Source organism: Ambystoma mexicanum, chromosome 4p (genome assembly GCF_040938575.1).
Source record: "Ambystoma mexicanum isolate Mex_15411 chromosome 4p, UKY_AmexF1_1, whole genome shotgun sequence".
Taxonomy (NCBI): Eukaryota; Metazoa; Chordata; class Amphibia; order Caudata; family Ambystomatidae; genus Ambystoma; species Ambystoma mexicanum.
In genome coordinates this window covers 302,717,442-302,739,516 of record NC_090927.1, presented here as the reverse complement: position 1 = coordinate 302,739,516, position 22,075 = coordinate 302,717,442, and the positions used below count along the sequence as shown (strand labels likewise).

Sequence of the window (22,075 nt, the reverse complement as noted above, 5' to 3'; positions counted from 1 at the left end):
TTCTTCTTGATTTATTTTGAACATTTCTCCAACATTTCAGTTTAAGGATGTTTTGCAATCTCCCATAGGTATAGAAGAATGTGGTACAGGACTCTCCCATCTACTGAAAATGTAGTGTGCTCCTAGTCCATAGACCCCCTTCCTTCTTATGGCCCCTCCAACCTACCCCTCTAATAGGTATCCGCTACCTTTACGCTTCGAAAAGGATTGGTAGTTGGGACTGAGAGCATGTACAATAGAGGTACAGCTTGAGCATGTGTGGCGGTACTGCTAAAGCTTTAATAATAAAGAAATAAATCCTGTTTCTCATCATGCTCTGCTCCTGGGAGCTTCCTGGGGACGACATCCCATAACTATGGAGGAAAGGGACTATGGACTACAAGTTTAGTAGTCAATGTAGTGAGTATGCTTTCTTTATTGTAAATACCCACCCTGTTTGCTAGAAATGGTCACCAATTTGGCTGAAATGGAATGTTGAAGATCCCCGGAACATTAAAGTGAAAATAGACTAACCCTCATCAGGAGGGTGACTTTAATGGCGAGCCGTGCACTGAGCAAAATATCTCCATGATAAATGGTGATGCAAAGATTCTCATGAAAATATAGGAAAACCCTTCTACAGAAAGCATAGACATCCATGTGCCCGCAAATTAGCAACATTCACATCTATAAATCAAGAGACCACCAGGAAGCTCCGATCCCTCTTATTGACACTCAAAGGGCCTTCACCAGAATCTATTAAAGTTTCTACCAAGAAACTCTCAATTTCCCATTTGCATGACACGATCAGACCCGTAAATAAATACGTTTTAAGGAAAAGCACATTTCACCCATACTATTCAATGTCACTTTATAAGCTCTTGAAATCGCTATAAAGTGAGCCGGCATGAAGAAAACACAAAAACAGACCCAAAGAATATTAAATGTTACTGTTTGTCGACATGGGGGTAGACATATTAAGTGGGATAGAAATGATCTTGTGCATATCTACATCAATGAACTTACCATTCATGCTTTGCAATTATAACTGATTAACAATGCAGACCTAGAGGGAAAACGATGGATTATAAAGGCATGCATTTATTGGACAGTGTGGAATTAAGCAATATAACTGTAGCAGGGGTGCATTACTGGTCAGGTAATGTCCCGGGCCATAAGTTACAAGCCCAAGCGAAGCAAGGGCTTTAATGTTGGGTCGCAGCATTGCCTGCCCGGTAATGTCCCCACCTGCAAGGTTGGAAAAGGGGGGTGGGGTTAGGGGACGTGGTGAGGGCACTTACCGGATTCCTGGCAGAGGAGGCTCAGAGCAGCATCTTTAGCGTCTGGTAAAGACCCTGTTCTGAGCCTCCTCATTAGCTTGGAGGCTGCCACAGCCCCCCACGCCGGGTACTAATTCTACATTAATAGAAACAAATACTAAATAAAAGAAGAACACTGGCTGGACAACCAAGTCTGACTGTAAAAGGTCACATACTAACTAAAAATTAATTAATAGACTTTCAAACAAATGTAGGTGAAATACTTTGATGTGTATGACAAGCTGAATATATAATCTTACATAATGCACCATTTATGGTCTCTAGAGCCATCTTATGTGGAAGTGAGAGGGAAAATAGGCATACTACGTCCTAAGTGGGCTTCAATAACATCCATGATGCAGCAACATACAACCTACCTCAAAACCATGATTAAATACTACAGTACCCATGGCACTTCATTAGGTAGCTTTAGCCCCGCTGAAGGGTTAACTCGGCAGGATAGGTCAGGGCAACAAGCTTGTCTTGGAAGCAAGACCACATGGAGCAACACAGGTTCGATTCCCGGGTCCGTGCTTAGAAACTTCTGGGTAATTAAGCGCATTATAAATAACCAATTACAATTAACACAGGCAGGGATGAAAATGTACGCATCAGCCACACTCAATGCCAAACAGCAACTGGATGGGAATGTGACATGTGGCTTAAATGAATCAGAATATTTAGAAGTGCCTTTTTATTGAATAACTTGTCCATTTGATATAACAAGAAGCAGTTGACCTTTGACCAATCCTTTTATCACGTAAAAACGGATTTCTGTGTGGTAACATGCTGTGCATTTCAGTACAGAGAAATTCTAATGTAAAAGACCATTACCTCTGCATCCTTCATCCTCGTTCTATTACTAACTCTATGAAGGATACCTGCATCCCTCAAAAGACAAACAATGTCAATTAAAAAAAGAGGGCAATTGCAAAATAATTATGTACTGTGCCTATTGAGTAATGCAGACGTCCTCCCTGGTGGAAGACGTCTCCTCTCTAAAGGAAGCAATGTAACGGGGAGTACTGGAGATTTCCCCGTATAATTAAGGCATTCCTCATGATTCGGACTAGAATGGAGTTTCACATTAGATGCTTGTGCTCACCTTTCGTTGATGTTGTCTGTTCGAAGGGTGTAGACTCTGTCAATGTGGGAAATGTGGAAGACTGGTTCATCACTGGAAGGATCACTTGGCAGTTTGACAAGCACTTCATTCAGAAAAATTGGCTAAAAGTATAATATATTAAACAGGATTAATTAACAGAAACTGCGTGGAGTAAGAGACGAAGTAGTTACGTTTAGACATTGTGTTGTTATTCTCAAAGCACGCAGTTCAGGGAGCCCAGCAGACCACAATCAATTGATAATTGACCAACAAACATGGCATTCTTGAATGTATACAGATCAACAGGCTAAATGAATTCTGCATTTGGACCCCTGGTAGGAACTATCAAAAGCACATCCAAAGGCAGAGGGTGCTGTCACATTCAAACGTTTGTGCTTCACAGCAATGCAACCTATGGAGACAGTCCAGTAAAAGGACCATTTATGGGACCAAAAAGTCTTGGATATCCGTCTTGGCACGTGATCATTTCACCATTGCAGTCAGTGACACTTGCTCCTTAAGAATTGCCTATGTACAATGGAAGTTGTGAACATATGCAATGAAAATGTAAGATATTCAATTATAAAGAATAGTAGTTAAACAAGCTTGATTGCTATATTTCTCACAGAAATCATTAAGAAACTAGTGTTTCAGGTGCGTGAGAATGCAGGATGCATTAAAGAGTTGTGAGGGTGTACAAGGAGGGGTAATGTTTGGGTTACAAACATTTATTAAGGACGAACAACCCCATTTCTCCCTAATTCTAAGGGGTTTGCCCTGGCTCAACCAACAAAACTTTAGTGACCTGTCAGAATGTCCATCCAAAAATAATATGTTCTCCGTCCTCTGTCAGAAACCTAGCAATTTAACCTTAACACTTAAACCAAAAGTCTATAACAAAAGTAAAGATCCTTCACCAGGAGAATGACTCCCTTTCTCCTGGTGTCTTGCTTCAGTGTTCTCGTAATGGTAACTCTTTGTTACGCTCACCTGGTATCCACAGGGACGCCACCCAGCCCTGGTTGGATGATTTGCACTCTCGAACCCACTCCCGGTCCCTTGGTAAGGCCTCTGGTTAAAGATGGGTCTGCAATATAGGAGAGCTGGATTCAATACCAGATTGTCTTTTTGTTTTCCCACCTCTCTTGGCCTCAACTCCTTCCTCCCCCTTGTGCCCTCACCTCACCTTAATATTGTAAAAGGTGGATTCTCCGTCCTGCTCCTTGTGGCAGGGGCGCGTAGATGTGGGGGGCGAGGAGCGACCAAGTTACTTCACTGGTGCAAGTCCCCCTCCTGTGGGAATCCAGGCCTGCTGCGACTCTGGAGGTTTGCTGCTTTACAGTCTTTATATGCAGTTCTTATGTCCCTCTTAGTTCGAATAATAATGTCTTGCCTCTTTCCTTTTAGGCGTGGAAAGGTATTTTGGTGTTGTCATGCAGTTTGAAGATGAGCATGGGCTGGTAGGTGAAAGCGCGGTGTGCGCGATGCTGTCAGGTGAGTAATGCGCGGCGCTGTTTCGCCTTTTATATTGCTAACCTGTGTCTTTTCTCTCCTTGCAGGTTGCGATGATCCTTGCCGAGCACCGTAATGTTCCAGCAACGATATTGACCAGAAGATGGCTACCCAGGTAAGAATTGTGTGGCTTTCTTCATTCAGGAGGAAACATGAGTAAACGCTTACTAATGCTGTCTTTCTTTCTCCTCTTTCCAGGTTATGGTATTCCAGGATACATGCGGTGCAGGATGATGGAGTTTGTACCTTCAGGTGAGTGGAACTGAAGTCGGCGATGGATTGAAGACAGGATACTGTTCCAGGTAAATTTGGTAGTGTTCTTTCTCTCTCTGCAGGTCCTTGGTTTTAGGTAAACTGGCATCAAAAAACTGGACACGGTGAGCGTTACGCTGCCCACAGCAGAATAACGCAAAGCATGCCCTGCTGTTTGGGTGTGGTTTAAATAGTCTAAAGGTAAAGTAGTCTAGGTAAAATAGTCCCAGGCCTGCCACACCCAAAGTAGTCCAGGTAAAGTAGTCCCAGGCCTGCCACACCCAAAAGACTAGACCGCATTTCTCAGTTCCTTGTAACTGAGCTATGTGTGTGCCTCCATGTTGGCGGAACCCCCCCAAGTTAAATAGTCCCAAGTAAATAGTCTCATTCTAATGTTGGTCTGCATTATGGTTATGAGCCTGGCGCCAAAGGCGCCAGGACTGACTCCAAGAGAGTCTTGGATGAGGTTTTAAGGCCTTTGACCTGGCCCTAACTGGAAGGCTGACTTACCAGTGAGGACCAGGGGCAAGTGTCATGACACTCTTTCAGTGTCCCTTCAAAACAGGGCCAGGGGAATGACTCCCATTTATCAAAGTTCTCCACAGCGATTCTTCAGCACTTTTACAGAAAGCTTGTATCAGTCCCTTCAAATCTTTCCAGGAATTAGAAAAGCTCACAGCTTTATTTGGCTTCCTTTTAACGTCTGGATGAAAAATATATTTGCCAAGCTCCTCTGTATCTTTCTTGAAAACCTTCTGCAAGTCTACTTGAGCAGTGGTAATGGTTGGGCCATTGCGACAAGGGAGATGTGCCCCGATGCTTTCTTTTGAAGCAGTGGTATTGACTTGGACACAGCGACAAGCGTGATGGCTCCTGTTGCACTCAGTATCCAGTGATAAAAGAGAATACAATTACAGAGAATGCTATAACAGAGAAACAAAAACAGAAAAGAAAAACATTGAACATTTTTAAAAATACATATGGGGCTGGGGCAAGGGGTTAAAACGGGTGGGAATGGGTCTGGGGTTGGTTTAAGCACATAGGGAAATGGGTGGTTTTGGGGGCACTGATTGTTTTTGCTGAAAAATCATTCTCTGTTATGTATTCACTGTAATCTCATAATGGTTGCAGTCTGCTGTAGCAGTGGTATAGGTTTGGCCACTGCAACGAGGGAGATGCCTCCTGAGGTACTCTGCTTGAGCAGTGATATGGGTTTGGCCACTGCAACAAAGGAGTGACTCCCAAGGTACTCTGCTTAGCAGTGGTATGGGTTTGGACAGTTCGATGACAGTGATGACTCCCGATGCACTCGGACTAAGCTCGGCCTCTTCCCAAACCCCACACGGTCTTCTCACCATTCCCCTAACCTGTGGTGTTTTGGGGAGACAGCCCTGGTTCTTCCCAGGGGCCTTTCCACCTCGCTTCCTGCGTGGTGCTACCACAGGCACGTGATCTCTGCATCGTTTCTGGACCTGATGGTCCACCTTCCAGTGGTCACGCCACCACCAAGTGAGTCAGCTCCACCGGCTCTCATGATGCTCTGGCAACGTCCTGCCTTTTCTCTCTCGCTCCCAGAGAAACACGATTGCTCCGGCTGTAGCGTTTCAACTTTGAACTTTGCGGGCTTCATTTGCATACTCCTGGCTTTCACGATAAAATCTCTCTTGTCTCTTCTCGCTTTCCTGTTTATACTGTTGATGCTGCCCTCGCGTAACATCAACACCATCTGTGAAAGTCTTTTTGGCACTCGGCATGCCTACAGTGAACCTCACCTACAGTACTTGGCTGATTTTTCATCTGGTTACTCCATATGCCTCTCGCCGCCTTCTTCGTTTCAGTAGGTTTTATACTTGTCACAGTCATGGGTTTACAGTAGCACATGGTTCTACTAACAAGGGTGGATGAAAAGGGTGACCATGAGGGTAGGGGCTTATGTGCTGTGGTGGTGGTATGGTGGCTTTTCCCAAGGTGGACGTCCTTATCCTTAGGAGTCGAGTCCCTCCCTATGAGGTCCTGCCGCATATTACCATACCTAGGGGAACTATTGGGTAACAACCTCACCTCCCTAGCCTCATAGGAAAGGGCTCCCCCATGGGAAGAAGTGATAAGACCTGATGAATCGTCAAACCACAAGCCCACCTTCTCTCACCAAACACTAAGGCTTGGCTTGACACACATGCTCAACTTTTTCTGAGTTTCCCTTCCACGCCCTCTGCCATCCCGTACTACAGAAACAAGCCTCCATATTCGCCTATACCACCATGACAACACCGACCTCCGCTTTCAAGCTTCCCGCTCTTTTTGGGAAATTGGCCACCATGGAAAATGAAAAGGGTCTTTTACAGTGCTCTTTTTCACATCTCACTTAGCAGCCATCTGAAGTTGGCATGAGGTGATATTAGCTGGGCAAGCAGGCCGGACTTTGAGGGCGCATAACACAGGCAGAGACATAACACAGGCACTTGGAGTGGCGTTATGGACAGATCAGTGTGCCCAACCTAAGTAATATTGCATTTAGCACTGCAATAAAACTGCACACGGTGCCAATAAGACATTTTAAGTGTTATTTTCTTTGATGCAATGTCACGCACAGAGCGTTGTGCCGCATCAAATATGCCAAACTCACGAAGGGTGCTATAGGAGATTTGAAAGGGAGATCTGACATATTATTTGAGAACACTTCTGTCTTTATTGTAAACCCTATGCCACACTCTTTGAATATTAGTTGTAAGGACTGGCAATAGGTTATTCTTAGTATATGCCCTTTTACTTTGACCAGACCCCACAAGGACTGCCTTTTTTCATTTGATGGTCGAAGCTTGTTCCCATCTTAGATTTAGGTTAGATTAGGCGTTGTTCCAACCTGCATACTGTTTAAATAAACACCCTTGAATTGTGATCACTTGCGCCTGTCTTTACTGTTGCCACCATGAGTTCCTTACAATACATATATACAGTTACTGGTTTAGGGCAAAATACAGATAAAACCCCTGAAAAGAAAGGTACAGATTAGTATTTGCACGAATGGTCCATAAAGAATAATCCCTAACTTCAGAAGTCCAACCCTTATGCCCAAAAGTTCAGCAAACTTTCATACAGTTCTCTGAAGCTGGAAAAATGAATGCAGGGACTCTGGGGTCCAGTGAACAGTTCCAAGTGTCAGGGGACAAGTCAAAACACACATAGCCCTTCAGTAGCCCACAAAAGGCTTCTGCAGGCACTGGAAGTCCATATAAGGATTTTCCTGGCCTCACAGGCCAGGAAGAAGGGTAAAAGACCAGATGGCCAAAGGACAAGTGAAAAATCTTGTGGCATGGCCATGTTTTACCGGTAGCCACAGTTAGTAGCCTAGCGCAGTAAATAAGTAAGGCTAAAACGAAAAGTACCAAATCATTGTCAAAATGTCCATTTAGCACACCTAGTGTAACCAAAACTCCTCTGAGTGTAAACCTAGGGTAAAACAAAAAGTGTACACCATTGTACTGCATTGTAAGATGCAACGTACAATGATAACATGTTACCACAAGTGATAACACGTTACTAAAAGTAGTAACCAAGTAACATGATTAAGGGAAACAATGTTTCCCATTACTGACAGCCTGAAGGGCATGTCAGTTTCCCCATAACAGATGAGCAAAAGACAGTTTAGTGAAGCTTAAGGCTTCACTGCACTGTAAAAAGAGCAGGTCAGATACAAAAATAAAAGCAAACAGTTTGGGGGTCCATAGAAATGGAAGGACAGGTGCAATAAAGAGAAATCTTTCCCAACAGTTCTCAATCCCAGCAAGATTGTCCACCATTAGAGGATTGTCATTCTCCGGAGCCCAAAACAACAGTCTCATTGCTTCTCTGCCCATACCCCACACCATCCCATTTGTTGAGGAAGTGCACGGCACTGTTACCCATCAGGACCAACTCGGTCTTGCCCCGTACTAAGGGAAGGAAGTCAATCAGAGTCAACCTGATGGCCCATAGCTCCAGTAAACTGATGTGCTCCTGAGCATCTGGTGGAAAGCAGAGTCCGATCAACTTAAGTTCCACGAGGTGAGTGTCCCAGCGCTTCAAGAAATGCATCCGTGACTACAGTCAGTGGTGCCAGAGCTGCCGAAGCAATTGCCCTCTCAGTAAGTTGCCTCACAGGGACCACCACACAATATCTCCAGACACAAAGCCCAAGACCTGCAAAACGTCTGACAAGTTGCCCTGTAACTGGGACCACTGACAATGGAGGAGCCATGAAGCAACCTCGTGCACAACCAGGCTTCCAGCACCACTAGGATGTAGGAGGCCCAGAAGATGCATAAAGGCAGAGGATGGTACCAGTTTCTGAGAATGGAAATCATGCACCACCTGAAAGGTGTTCGCCACCCAATCCTTGGGAGGGAAAAACCTGCCCAGGTGGGTGTACAAGGCCACTCCAATGACTTGGAGGAACTGGGACAGTGTGACGTTGTACTTCTTGAGATTCCGAAAGAAACCCAAACTGTGCATGTGAGGCACAGATGTTCCGGGGTGCGGGCTGAATGAGCCAATCGACCAGGAAGGGAAAGACCTGAACAAGTTCCCTCATGACATGATCTGCAACTACCTTTGAGAGTTTGGTGAACACCCTGGGTGCAGAAAAAAGGCTGAATGACAGGACTCTGCACTGTTAGTGGGCATCATCGGCCACAAACCAGCGGTACCTCCTGTGCTTGGGATTGATCCACACATCGAAGTAGGAATACTGGAGAACCAAGGACACCAACCAGTTCTGCGGCACAAGGGCCTGGAGGATCTGTGTCATGGTAACCATCTTGAACTTGTCTTTAAGCAGAAATAAGCTCAAGAGCCTCAAATCCATAATGGGATGCAAGCGGCAGTCTTTCTCAGGAACCAATAAATAAAGAGCACCACCATCCACACACATTTAGCATCTCAATGGAGCACTTTCTCATAAGCTAACAAACTTTCTCCAATAAAGAAGTGGAGGGTCGGTCACCTGGTGCATTCAGGAGAAACAGAAGGCAACAACTCTGTCTTACGACCTTGGTGCCGAAATGGAAGGACCCAATACTGAAGCTTCAAAGATGGAGCCAGAATGACGCAGTGACCATCAGCAGAAGTTGAATTCAGCCAACAGGCATGCAGTTGCAGACCAATGAGGAGACTCTGCCTTGAAGCTGCAGCGGTGCCAAAGCCACTGGAGCCTTGGCAAAGATGTCAAACATGTGCTGCAAGAATGCCTCCCACCCCACCACGTTGGGTGCCTTAGTGGGGGTGGTACCTGTGGTGTAGGTGGAGGTATCCGAGAAGCGCAAATTATGACTTTGCTTCCTAGAGGATGAAGAAGAGTGATGCTGGAAAAGTCACATGAAGACCTCAACCATGTTCTAAGCTCCTCCTTCTTTTGGTCATTCCTGATCAAAGAACGCTCTGGTTCTTCAATGCCTCCACACCTTCTTCTGCTGCATGCCTGGAGACTACAAATACATGCTTTTTCCACCTTTGTAGAAAGTGGAAAGTTTTGTGGATCACTCCCCAAGGGCCTTGGAGTGCATGGACTGACAGGAGCGTTGTGATCCTCCCCAAGGCAGCATAAATACACCATGTGCAGGTCAAAAACAGATATTTGCCTCTAGCATTCAGAGCAGGGCTTGATGACTGAGGCCTCGGAGGGAATGAAAGGGGTGAAGCGTGATGCTGTAGCTAGTAAATAATAGTGGCGTATTCAAAGAGGGGAGTAGAGCTGACAGAACTGCGCTGGTGGCAAAAAAAATCAAAATACAGCTGGCAATGGAGACCTAATATAAAAACACAAGGAACCTGTGGGAAGAAGGACTCCATCAAAAAGAAGAATGCAGCACTCTGAACACTCTGTCCAAGAGTTAAGAAGGCAAATGAAATAGTTTCCCAGAACACTTCTTCATCTGGGAGGACAGCTCATGAGTTAAGCGCTTGTCTCAGACAAGGGGCCAGTATCCCAACAGAGGCAGCTTACCCTTCACCATCCCTTCATCATTCTGAGATCAATACACTTAAGATACATTGGGTAATATAAAAACTATTACTACATTGCTAAGAAGCTGAACAAAACTGGAACTAAGCGTTTTATATAAAATATGTGATCTCATTTGATTACACCTACTGCACACACACAAACTTTGTACATTGAATGTCTCACTTTCAAAATAACAACAGACCGTTCAGACTCCCTAAGGGCCATGGAGTGCATAGACTGTCAGGAGCCACAATCATCTGTGTTGTGATCCTTGCAAAGGCAGGATAAATACACCATATGTGGGGCTCCAGCAGTGAGACCAGGGCTTGATGATTGAGGCCTTCTGTGGGGTTCCAACATTTGTGTTCTTTTTCAAGCCATAACAAACTCAGCTACCAAACAGTTAGTTAATTTAGATCAAATCAGTACTTACCGTTTTATACATTTTGTACTGAGAGGTGGATTTCGGGCTGAAAAGTTTCTCGGACCCTGAAGAAACAAACTGCTTGACCATGTATGTAAGGAGCAAGAAATCATTGAAAAGCAATCCATACAGTTCCTTGTTGCTCTTGGATTTGTAGAGCTTGCCGCTGTGCAGGAGCTTCCGTGGGCCTAGGCAGTTTGTAAGCGAGTTGAAAATGATTTGCTTAGGAAGAAAAAACAAACCTACTTTAGTTCAAAGAAAAAAGGCATTTGAAACACATATTGTTATTTACAATTTAAAACATAGCCATTGGACCACATTTCTTAAATCCTAATTCCTCGGGAAAACCATTGGTGGTCTTAACTTATTTTGTTGTCTTTCTTGGTAGCAACGCATTGCATAGGGGAAATGCACCTCAGGTAACTTCGATGAATACCCAGGCTCCATTACTCATGGATTTCGAAGATATTAAAGGAACCCCCATTTCTCATTTCACATATGCAATCTGAATATTACATTTAACTAGTTTATAGTACATTGTTGCAAAATACAAAAGAACCTCTATACATTAAAATAACCTTTATAAACATTGTCTTCAATTCTTTGGGTTTTCCCAATTAAGGTATGTCACATTTGTATGTATCCTTCCATTTCTGACACTAGTGATGTACGATGGATATGGTATGGTGGTAGAGATGTTAACTTATTTTCACTTTTGTGAGATATGATTGCATTCTTTTTTTCAGTTTTATTAGTGCAATAATGAGTTCTCAGTCATCGTATCTATTGATTTTTCTAATTGATTTTGTATTGTGCAATGCTATTGTAGAGTTTATTAACCTTTTACCACTCAATAATGTTGTTGTATAGAGACACCTCTAATGACTAGCATTTTTCATTTAATTTGTATTCAGGTCAAAGTCTAACACTTGGAAAAAATGTTTTTTAAATTAAAAGGAAAGTCAGTGTATAAGTATGCTGGCATGATAGTGAAAATCACATGGAATTTCAAGGACAGGAATGATCTTGGATGTTTTAACCCTTAATCCTGTTTTAACGATCAGAACAGCATTCCTGTGGGAGCCAAGCAATAGGCAAGAAACTTGCGACAAGAAAAATATGATTTAGAAAGGGTAATTTGCCAACGCTTTTTCAGTGAGCCACTCCGACGTGAGTCCTATTTAATTTGGGGCAAGAAATACATTATTGCTTTCTTATTATGCACTTGAGATTTAATTTGCTGCAATTGGAAATCTATCACAGGAACATAGACTGTACTGACTTTATAGAATGTTCCTGTCAACTCTGCCCCAAAGAGCTGGAGACCATTCTAAATGTTAATTTTTTTCTGCCCTGTATATAACAAATGAGAATGCCCACTGTCATTTTACGTTTAAGTAATGAGGGCTTCTAACAATGTAGGCATACTCTATTGAACTTGATTCAATTTCTGAAAGTCATCTGCAAATCAACAGAAACAAAACCATGATTATGTCAATCAAAGCAAAACAGAAACACCAAATGGGTGATGTTTGGCATATGGGTGGGGAGCGATTGCAGGTTGTTGACCAATATTTGTACCTAGGCTTGCCCTTTGACAGTACCCCCAGCACTAAGCAATATAATCACTACATTTCACTTAAAGTCGTGCAAAAATGGCAAGTAATTAAAAATGTTATAGCAAATGTAGTGGCTGGGTATATTGTAGGATTTGATGAGATCTACAAGACGGGGTGGGTCCCTGGTATGTTATATGGGATGGAAATGTTGGTAAACCACCAGGATGGTTAGCACTGATAGAAGGAAATTTACTGAGGTCTCTATTGGGACTCTGTGTATTGGTCCCGGTGGAGGCATTGCATCTAGAGCCAGACACCATCTCGCTACTCACTCAATGGAAAATGTCTTGTTGCAAAATGCTGAGAAATTTTTTGTTGGGCCAAAAAGTCAATGGCACTATGTTGACAAGATGTGCGGTACGTATTAGACATAGATCCAAAGACTTTGCTCACAAGGATATGATCCTTTCAGTGAGCAACCACTTAGAGGCCATAGGACTACCATTTAGTGCTTTGCTAGAGCGCAAAAATGTTCTCTTGAAACTCAGGAAGAAATCTTTAGCCTGGGATTGCATGACCTCTGTTGAATATCTCACATTAAAGAAATGCTACACACTGTATGCAAGACAGAGCTTTCTGGGAAACGAACTGCGTAGCTACCTTATTACAATTTGTAGTAACAAACTGAGGTGATTCATGTAATATTTTTGCGACTGAATATACTGTGTTAGGGATCACGGGCGTTTGAAAACAAATTCCTTAAAAGCAAGGGTTGTGCCATTTTTGAAAAAATACTATTGAAAGCAGCCGCCACATACTTACTGACTCTCCTAATTTATGAGAACATTACGCCAAGAGTTACACTAATTTGTGCACCATTTAAAGACTTGGCTTAGACCAGTTTTGGTCAACTATATACTCTGGTGAGTCACTGGTGATTGCCTCCTCAACTATGCATATTTGGGAAATAGTTTTACTCAAAACTGTTGCGCTTGAAACTGTGGACATTTGAAGCAAGTTCACTTATTTTAACATGCGCTTTATTGTAGTTATTCTATTTTCTATGATTGGGAATGGAGTTTTAAATGTATATTGCTTTTATTGCTCGTCATACATTTTCTGGTAAATTATGTAATTTTGTAACATGCAAAAGTCTAGTCTATTATTTAAATATAATTCTGAAAATGGCGGACTCCTGGGCACTTTTGTGGTATTTGACCCAAGCATTATTTTTAAGAGCAACTTTGATCACAAGTGAACAGACAGATATATTAGCTTTACCTAATGTTATACTCTGTATTTCTTTAAAAGTATTTCTATTGGTATTTTGCAAATAAAACAAACAGTAACAAACCATCCCCTCACTATGCCCTCCCAGTGATGACAGCCCCATCCAAATTGCTTCCCCCTACCCTTTTCCAATTTATTTGCCCTTAGCCATTCACATAATGTTCAATATACGCAGGTTGTACGGACACCATTGTTTCTTATATCACCATCATCATCATCATCATCATCATCATCATGAAGGCCTTCTTCTGAGCCTTGGTGGGAAAAGTGATTCTGGGATAACACTCCACACATCCACTCTCGTGGGCTAATGGCTGCATGAAACGTAATCCTTGTCTGTCTTTACGATGTAATATCTGCCCAAAATGGTGCCAATGCCGTATTTTGTATTTGTATTTCATTTATTTGTATTGCGCTCCTTGCCCAAAGGCTTGCGGGCGCATGTTTGGTAGGCAGTAGCAAGTTACAGAGAGGACGTTTCAGGTTACAGACAGGGTGATACAGTATACCATTACAGATGCAAGTAACATAGATAGTAACAACAAAGTAGCAGTACCCGGAGGTTACAGAATAGGGTTACGAGCTGTGTGCAGTTATAAGTTACAAGCTGTCTTGTTCCCGTAACCAAAGTTTAGCTTTGGCTTTGAATGCGTGGCATTGCGGAATGTTCCTTAGGGCATTGGGAAGTGAGTTCCAGAGCTTGGCAGCAAGGACCGGAAAACTCGACCCTCCTGCCGAACGTAGTTTGAATCTGGGGATATCCAGTGTGTGCACCTGGGCGGCTCTCAAGGGTCTAGTGGTTGTGTGTTGCGAGAAGCGTGATACTAAGTAGGCAGGAGCTGCATTGTTCTGTGCCTTGTGTGTGAGCACAAGTGATTTGAGTGATATGCGGTGCGAGATAGGTAACCACTGGATGTTGCGTCTAATATTGGAGATGTGATTCCGTCTAGGTAAGTTGAGTGCTGCCCTTATGGCGTTGTTTTGTGTGACCTGGAGTTTGTCCAGATTTCTTTGGCTAGTCCCAAGGTAGAGGGCGTTACAGTAGTCGATTTTGGATAAGATGAGGGTTCTCGCGAGGGTCAAGCAATTATCCGGAGTCAGGAATGGCCTGCAGGCTGTGATCAATTTGCAGGTGTAGGAAGATGCAGAGACAACTGCATTGGTTTGTCGCGTGAGAGACAGGGTGGAGTCGAGGTAGATTCCTAGGGTTTTGGTGACATTGGCCACTTTGATGTCAATCCCATCAATAGTGAAGGATTTGTAGTTAGCGTCGAGTTCCGAGAGTTTAGATTGGGAGCCCAGGATGATTAACTCCGTTTTTTCGTCATTAAGGCAGAGCCCATGATTAGCCATCCAAGCCTGGATGACGGTGTAGACCATGTTGAGGGATTTAGAGTCGGTTACAAAACCACCAGTGATAGGGATGAGTATCTGGGTGTCATCCGCATAATTAGTGTAGGAGACACCCAGAAAGTCAAGGATATCGAAGAGTGGTTTAGTGAACACATTGTAAAGTGTGGGCGATACACAAGATCCTTGTGGGACTCCACAAGGGACGTGGGAAGGGTCGGCCGCTGCCAGTGGAGAGAAAACCCTCATGGTTCTGTTGGCAAGGAATGAGCTGATCCAGGAAGTAGCTGCGTCCGAGAAGTGGGCGGCAATTTTGAGGTGGTGACAGAGGATTTGGTGGTCGACCAAGTCGAAGGCTGCTGAAAGATCAAGGAGGAGCAGGAGTGCCATTTTGCCCTTGTCTTTCAAGTCCTCGATTTGGGTTTTTAGATCTAGTAATGCAGTCTCAGTGCCATGCCTGGGACGGAAACCGGATTGTCTAAGCCCTAGTAGATTATTTCTTTCGAGATACTCCTGGATTTGGAGATAGGCTGCAGGATCGAGGATTTTAAGCAGGTAAGGCACAGTGGTGATGGGCCTGTAGTTTGAAGGGTTGTTAGGGTCCAGATTGGCTTTTTTAATTAATGGTATGACCCAGGCATCTTTGAGGTTGTTAGGCACGGTGCTGGATTCAAAGGAGGCATTTATGAAGGAGGTAATAAATGGGGCGAGCTTGGGAGCGGCTTCCTTAATGATGACGGCAGGGCATGCATCACCTTGGCAATTGGATGGTTTTAGTTTAGTTATAATGTTTTCTACTTCCTTGATGGAGAGGGGGGAGAAGCTGAATGGTTTGAGATCGTGTTTAGGAGCTTGTATTTTATAATTCATGGCGGCGCTCGTTGAGCTTGAAAGGTGGTTTTTCTTAGCATTGATTTTAGTTTCCCACCATATGTGAGCCCTGTACCCTTTCCCATGGCACTCTCTCCAGCACTCCTGCTGGACTGTGGAGTATATGTTGCGTAGCATTGCTGGGGTATAATGCCACTGCATCATAATTTTGTACCAGGTCTCTCCAAGTTGTATGGACCCCGTCAGTTTACGAATATTTCTCCATATATTTTCCCAGTGCTCTGTGGGTATGCCAGTGCCCAAAGTGCTTTCTCATTTTTTCATATATGGCCACTGTTGGTTGGTCATGGAGTCCAGTTGAATCTTATATAACATGGATGACATGTTTTTGGATCCTGTATGTGTGGTGATAAACCATTTGCATATAGTCAGTTCCCTACAAGCAGCTCATTTAACACTGGTGTCTAACAATCAGTGCTTCAGTTGGTAGTACCCCAATCTGTGAGCCCTATATGTTGTCAAAACAGAGTATTTCAGTCACCTGTACTATATCCCCAAGTTTCCTACATCCCACCTTCTGCCATTGTAGAAAAGATTGCTGCGCCATCTCTTGAGAGAACTGTGGAATCCCAAATAGTGGTGTAAAGGGAAAGGGGTGCGAAGAGAGGGTGCCTAGCTCCAACAGCTGGTCCCAGATGTCACATACTAGTGATGCTATCTGACTGACGCAGGTGTTCTGGGGTGTATCTTGTCTGCATATCCACAGAATTTCCTTCAAGGGCTTTCCCACCACGACCCTACCCATCCTTACCCACAGTTTAGATCTGTCCCCTGAAAACGCTTCCCTCACCACCCTCTATTGGGCCGCATCATAGTATTGAACACAGTTTGGGAGTCCTAACACCCTCCGCCCCCACCATCTCTGGTAGCCATCAGTATCTGCAGCGCAATCCGGGGCTGCTTATTCTGCCATACGAAGGTTGACACAAACTTATTCAACGCAAATGAAGGATTTCGGCACTGAGAGAGGTAGGGCCTGGAAGTAACACAGTTTTCTCAGAAGTGTGACAATTTTTACTGTCGCAATACGGCCCAGCAACGATATTGACAGAGGTTTCCACCTCCAAAGTCTGCAGTAATCTGTCGTAGTACCCCAGATAGTTCCAGTCGTACATCTGTGGCATGGTGTTAGCAATGTTAATCCCCAGATATCTTATGCCTCCATCTGCCAAACCAAAGGGGGGGTATGATGGCAGGGCATGAAGCAGTTCTGGGTTGAGCACCAGGTCCAGAAGCTCAGATTTCTGCATGTTGATTATAATGCCTGCTACTTGTTAAACTAGCCGAAGATCCGCTATCAGGGCTGGTATTGAGATTCCCAGGTCCGTCAGTGCAATTAACAGGGCGTCAGCAAACGCGACAACCTTATGTTTCCCCCATGCCAAATGAAATGCCTCTTATTCCCAGTTTGTGCCCGGTTCTCATGAGCAAAGACTCCAAATACAGGGCGTATAGTAGCGGGGATAGTGGGCACCCCCTGCCTCGTTCCGTGAAGGATAGGGATGCACCTGGAGAGGTGGGCAATGATCGACAACCGTATCATGGGGTTTCTATAGTTGGCTCTCACCATCTGCAAAAACTTGACTCCAACTCCCATATGCTCCAGGGTATAGAAATTATACATTACTCACTGTAGTGACTAATGTACTCCTATTCCATAGCCCGCTTTCCTCCATACTGCATGGGGCGTCCCTCGCTAGGGACGGGAGACACAACCTTTTTCACAAGAAAAACCTTCTTCCCCTTTAAATTTAGAGCGGCCGTGGGAGCATGTGCTCAGCTGCTTGCGGCCACTGGCGCCACTCCTCAGTCCCCATTGACACGTCGACAATATTAACATTGCTTAATGACACCAGTTTTATTAGGGGGGGATGGTGGGACATATGGAGGAAAGGGGACTATGGACTAGGAGTATGTTAGTCACTACGGTGAGTCACTTATAATTACTCCTATGTCCTGTCCCCTTTCCTCCATAATGCATGGGCGATTACAACCGAATGTAGCATCAGGGTGGAGAGGTGACCCTCCTTAGAAAAACAAGTTCCGTAGAACCGCCTGTCCGAAAGCCGCGTCTGACCTAGAGCCGGCATCCAAACAGCAGTGCTTGCAGAAGGCCAAAGGGGTGGTCCAGGTGGCCGCCCTACTGATGACCTGCCACGGCACCTGTCTCTGGAAGGCAACCACTGTGGCCTTGGCTCCGACAGCATGGGCATGCATGTTCACTGGAAGTGGCTTGTGCTGCCCCTCATAAGCCTTCTTGATGGCAGAGACCATACACCTTGCTATAGAGGCCTCAGAGCCTGATAACCCGGCCTTGACCCCGGAAGGTGACGAAGAGAACGTCTGACTAGCGGAAGCTCTTAGTCCTATCCAGATAAAATTTCAGAGCGCGTCTGGCACCCCGACAATGAAAGACCTTCTGAGCGTAGTCTTTAGGATCTGCAAAGAAGGTAGGTAGCACCATCTCTTCATTCATATGGACAGAAGAGACTACTTTGGGTAGAAACGCGGGATGCATTCTCGGGACCACCTTATCTCTGTGAAAAGTGGTGTAGGGTTATGAGGCCACCAGTGCCTGGATCTAGCTAACCCTACACGCAGACCTAAGCCCCACCAAAAGCGCTGTTTTAATGGTGACAAGCCCGATGTCCGCGGATGCCATTGGCTCAAAAGGTTTTTGGGCAAGGGCGCCCAACACTACATTGAGGTCCCACAAAGGGTGTGGTTTCTTGATGGGCGGGTAGAGCCTGGTGAGCCCCGCCAGATGCCGTTTAACCACCCGGTTGGAGGAGGAGAAGACCTCCGAGTTCCTGTTGGCGCCTATGGCTGCTAGGTAGGTGCAGCATGTGTCTATTGAACCCCTGAGTGAGCGAGGTGCGTAGAGAATGACAGCACGTCGTCCAACGTGCAAGTAAGGGGGTCAATCTCCTTCAAGTCCGCATAGTGACAGAACCTAGTCCATGTACTCTTGTATTGGCTCCTAGTAGCATTGTTCCCAGCGCCCTGAATGTTGTCTAGGTTAGCCAGTGACAGGCTCAGATGCTTTAGTGTGACCTGCTCAGGAACCACGCTGCGCGGGCTAACGTCTGCGTAGCGGGGTGAATGACCCTGCCCCTTGCTGCGAGAGAAGGTGAGCCGGGCCGAATGAATGGCAGGTGAATGGGCGGCCTGTCCGAGAGGCTGAGCAGTTCCGAGAACCATGGACTCGCCGGCCACCATGGAGCCATGAGAATGATGCAGAAGTGACATGATTCTCTTATTTTGCAGAACACCATGTGGACCAGGGGAGTGGGAGGGAATGCATATGCAGTCATGCTGTTCCACTGTATCTGGAACGCATCACCCAGAGAGCCGGGACCCTGTCCCTGCCAAGACGCAAACTGAGGGCACTTCCTGTTGGACCAGATGGCAGAGATCTCCACTTGAGGATGCCCCCATCTGCTGAAGATACCCAGCAGGACCTGATCGTTCAATTGCCATTCGTAATTGTCGGCTCCCAGTCTGCTGAGCCTGTCCATCTCTAGGTTGGACTCCCCCGGGAGGTGGATTGCACTCAAGTAGACGTTCTCCAGGGCCCACACCCATATGTTGACGGCTAGACTGCACAGCGGAGGGGACCTGGTGCCACCCTGCTTTTTGATAGAATACATGCTGGTGGAGTTGTCCGTCTGAATGAGGACCGCCTTGCCACTGACAAGCCTTGAGAGTGGGCAAGATAGCCTTGAGCTCCAGCCAGTTGATATGGGCCTCCTGCTCCTGGAGGGCCCAGACTCCATGGGCGCTGTTGTTGTCCAGGGTAGTGCCCCAGCCTTCCAAGGAGGAATCTGTGGTGATGGTGACTTGTGGTGCTGCCTGCCGGAAGGGCTTGCCTGTCTGCAGGTTGCAGTCCGTGGGCCACCAGGCCTGGTCGGGGTGGAAAAAGGGAAGAATGCTGACAAGCGCAGCTTGGGAGCCTCGCTCCTGATTCCATGAGGCTGCAAAGTGCGCTGTAATCTCCTCATCTTGAGTCTCATGTGGGGTACAGCCAGTAGGAGCGCTGCCATGATACCCAACAGAAGCTGGTACCACCAGGCTTAGGTTACTTCTCTGCTGAAAAGTGACCAGTGGCGGACTTGATGGCCATGATCTTGTCCTCCGAGGGGAAAACTCTCCCCGAGCTCGTGTCCCAGATGAAGCCCAGAAAGTTCAGGCTCTGTATAGGCTGCAGCTGAGACTTCTTGAGGTTGATAGAAAATGCCAGTTTGTGGAGTGTAATCATCAGCGCAGTGGAAGTGCAGTGAACTTCCTCCGGGGACCTTGCCCTGGCGAGACAGTCGTCCATGTACGGGTAGACATGGTGGCCCTGGGACCTGAGGAGGGCAGCCCCTCCATTCATAAGTCTGGTAAATACGCTGGGGGCTCAGTTCAGGCCGAAAGGTAGAACCTTGTACTGAAAATGGAAGTCCATGATCCTGAACAGTAGAAAGGACCGACGAGGCTGCCAAATTGGGACGTGTAGATACGCGTCCTTCAGATCCAGGGAGCACATCCTGTCTCCCATGGGTAATTGTCTCTTCAATGAGTGCTAGCGTAACCATCTTGAATTTTTGACGAGGAAGGGAGAGGTTGAGGGTGGAGAGGTCCAACACAACTCTCAGGCCAGCCTGGTTCTTATTTTGTATGGCGGGAATCCTGGAGTAGAAGCCCAAGCCTCTCTGGGAGGTTGGGACTTCTTCCACTGCCTGGCTCGCTATGAGCAAACCAATTTCCGCCAACAGAGTTGTTGTCCCAATCTGTGGGAGGGGAGGAGAGGGAGGGATCGGTAGAAAGTACCCTGTGGATACTATGGAGAGGATCCAGGGGTCTGCAAACCTCTGAGGCTAACACTGAGCATGAAGGGCAAGCCTGCGCCCCCACTGGAGACACGTGGGTCCGAAGAGGCCCGTCATGCTTTCTTTCCCTCTGAGGCTGGTGCGGAGTAGGGGGACTGAAAGAAGCTCTTGCTCCCCCCCTTTTGTTGTTTTCGGTGGTGCTGACTCTGAGAATGGTCTGGCTGTCTAGACCTCTGTTCACGGAAGCCCTGGAACCCGCTGAATGTCCGCCCCTTATTGGAGCGTTGATGCGACTGGGTGTATGCCTTGGGCCTGGCTTTGTGAGGATAAAGACTTCGCAGTTAGGGAACTGTTTTTCTTTTTATCTAGCTTCTCATCAGTGGTGGAATGGAAGAGGTTGCTACCCTTGAATGGAAGGTCGAATGTGCGTTCCTGAACATCCGGGTTGAACTTGATAGCGCGTAGCCAGGTAGTCTTCTCATGTCTGTGGCAATGCAGATGGCACTGCCTAAGGTGTCAATGTGCGCCACGGTGGACTCCATGATGTTTTGCGCCACCAATTTAGCTTCAGCCAGCCCCGCCTTGGAACGTGCCTGGCTCTGCACCGGAGGTTCTGGAAGGAAGTCAGCTATTTCCCACCAAAGCCCATGGTTAACGGCTACTAGCATGGCATCCGCGTTGGATTGTCGAAGGTGCAGGGAGGTGTTGGAATAAAGCTTCTTTAAGTAAGCCTCCAAGATCATCTCCTCCTTGCCTAGCAGCACCAAGGACGATGTGGCCGCGATCACCAAAGAGTGTGGTTGAGGGGGTGCAAGAGTGTATCCTCCTCCAACTGCCTATAACTTGGCATCTAGGTGCTGATTGACATGCTGGGCCAAATGTGGTTTAAGCCATACCTTTTTGGCCAAGGCGACAACGTCCTTCTGCATCGGGATCCCCGTTCTAGCCACACGGAGTAGAGTGTGAACCTCAGCTAGGATCCCCGCCTCCGGTTGCTCGATCTCTGGTTGCGGAAGTCCCAAATATTTTGCCAAACCTGCAAGCCGTTCATGGAAGGCCTTGGCTGAAGATGGTGTGTCAGGGTCGTCCTCCTCATCAGTGTCCACCAGGGGGACCGGAGCGGGTGGAGGTGTGCTGGTCGCCAAGGGCTGCGGTGTGGCAACTGGAGCTGGTGGCTGCTGTTGAGGCTGGTGTGGAGCCGCCTGAACTGTGGGAGGCAGGGGAGCCGGAATCGAAGAAGCGGGAAAGGGCAGCAGGGGCTGCGCCGGGGCCTGCGGAGCCGAAGCCATAGGAGGAATGACTATAGGCACCTGCGGATGGGGCCGGCAGGAGCAGGTCCCTGATCACATCCCAAAGGATGTCCCCCATTCAGCGCTTTGGGTTAAAGCGCTATATAAAACACAATAAAATACAAAATACCCTTGAGTGTGAGGACCTTTTCTAGGTGATATTGACGGGATAGCGGATGGCTGCTGGGGCCGGTGCGTACTCTGTCTTCCTGTTGCGGGCTACACCTGCCCTGCGATGTTGATGGATAAGCTTCTAAGGCCACGTACCTGGTTGAGACCAGTCCCACCTCGAAAGTCGTTCTCCCACCTGCTCT

At 46.3% G+C, this 22,075-nt stretch overlaps 1 protein-coding gene across 6 annotated transcripts in view; it reads right to left on the bottom strand.

The window, feature by feature from the left end:
- ITSN2 (intersectin 2) overlaps positions 1-22,075 on the bottom strand; it is a 2,589,317-nt gene that overhangs the window by 88,209 nt on the left and 2,479,033 nt on the right. For all 6 annotated transcript variants that reach the window (XM_069605851.1, XM_069605856.1, XM_069605854.1 and 3 more), the window contains 2 exons: positions 10,581-10,793; positions 2,404-2,525 (listed from right to left, as the gene is read on the bottom strand). In XM_069605851.1, the coding sequence (XP_069461952.1) occupies positions 2,404-2,525; positions 10,581-10,793 (335 nt within the window). The remainder of the gene's footprint in view (positions 1-2,403; positions 2,526-10,580; positions 10,794-22,075) is intronic.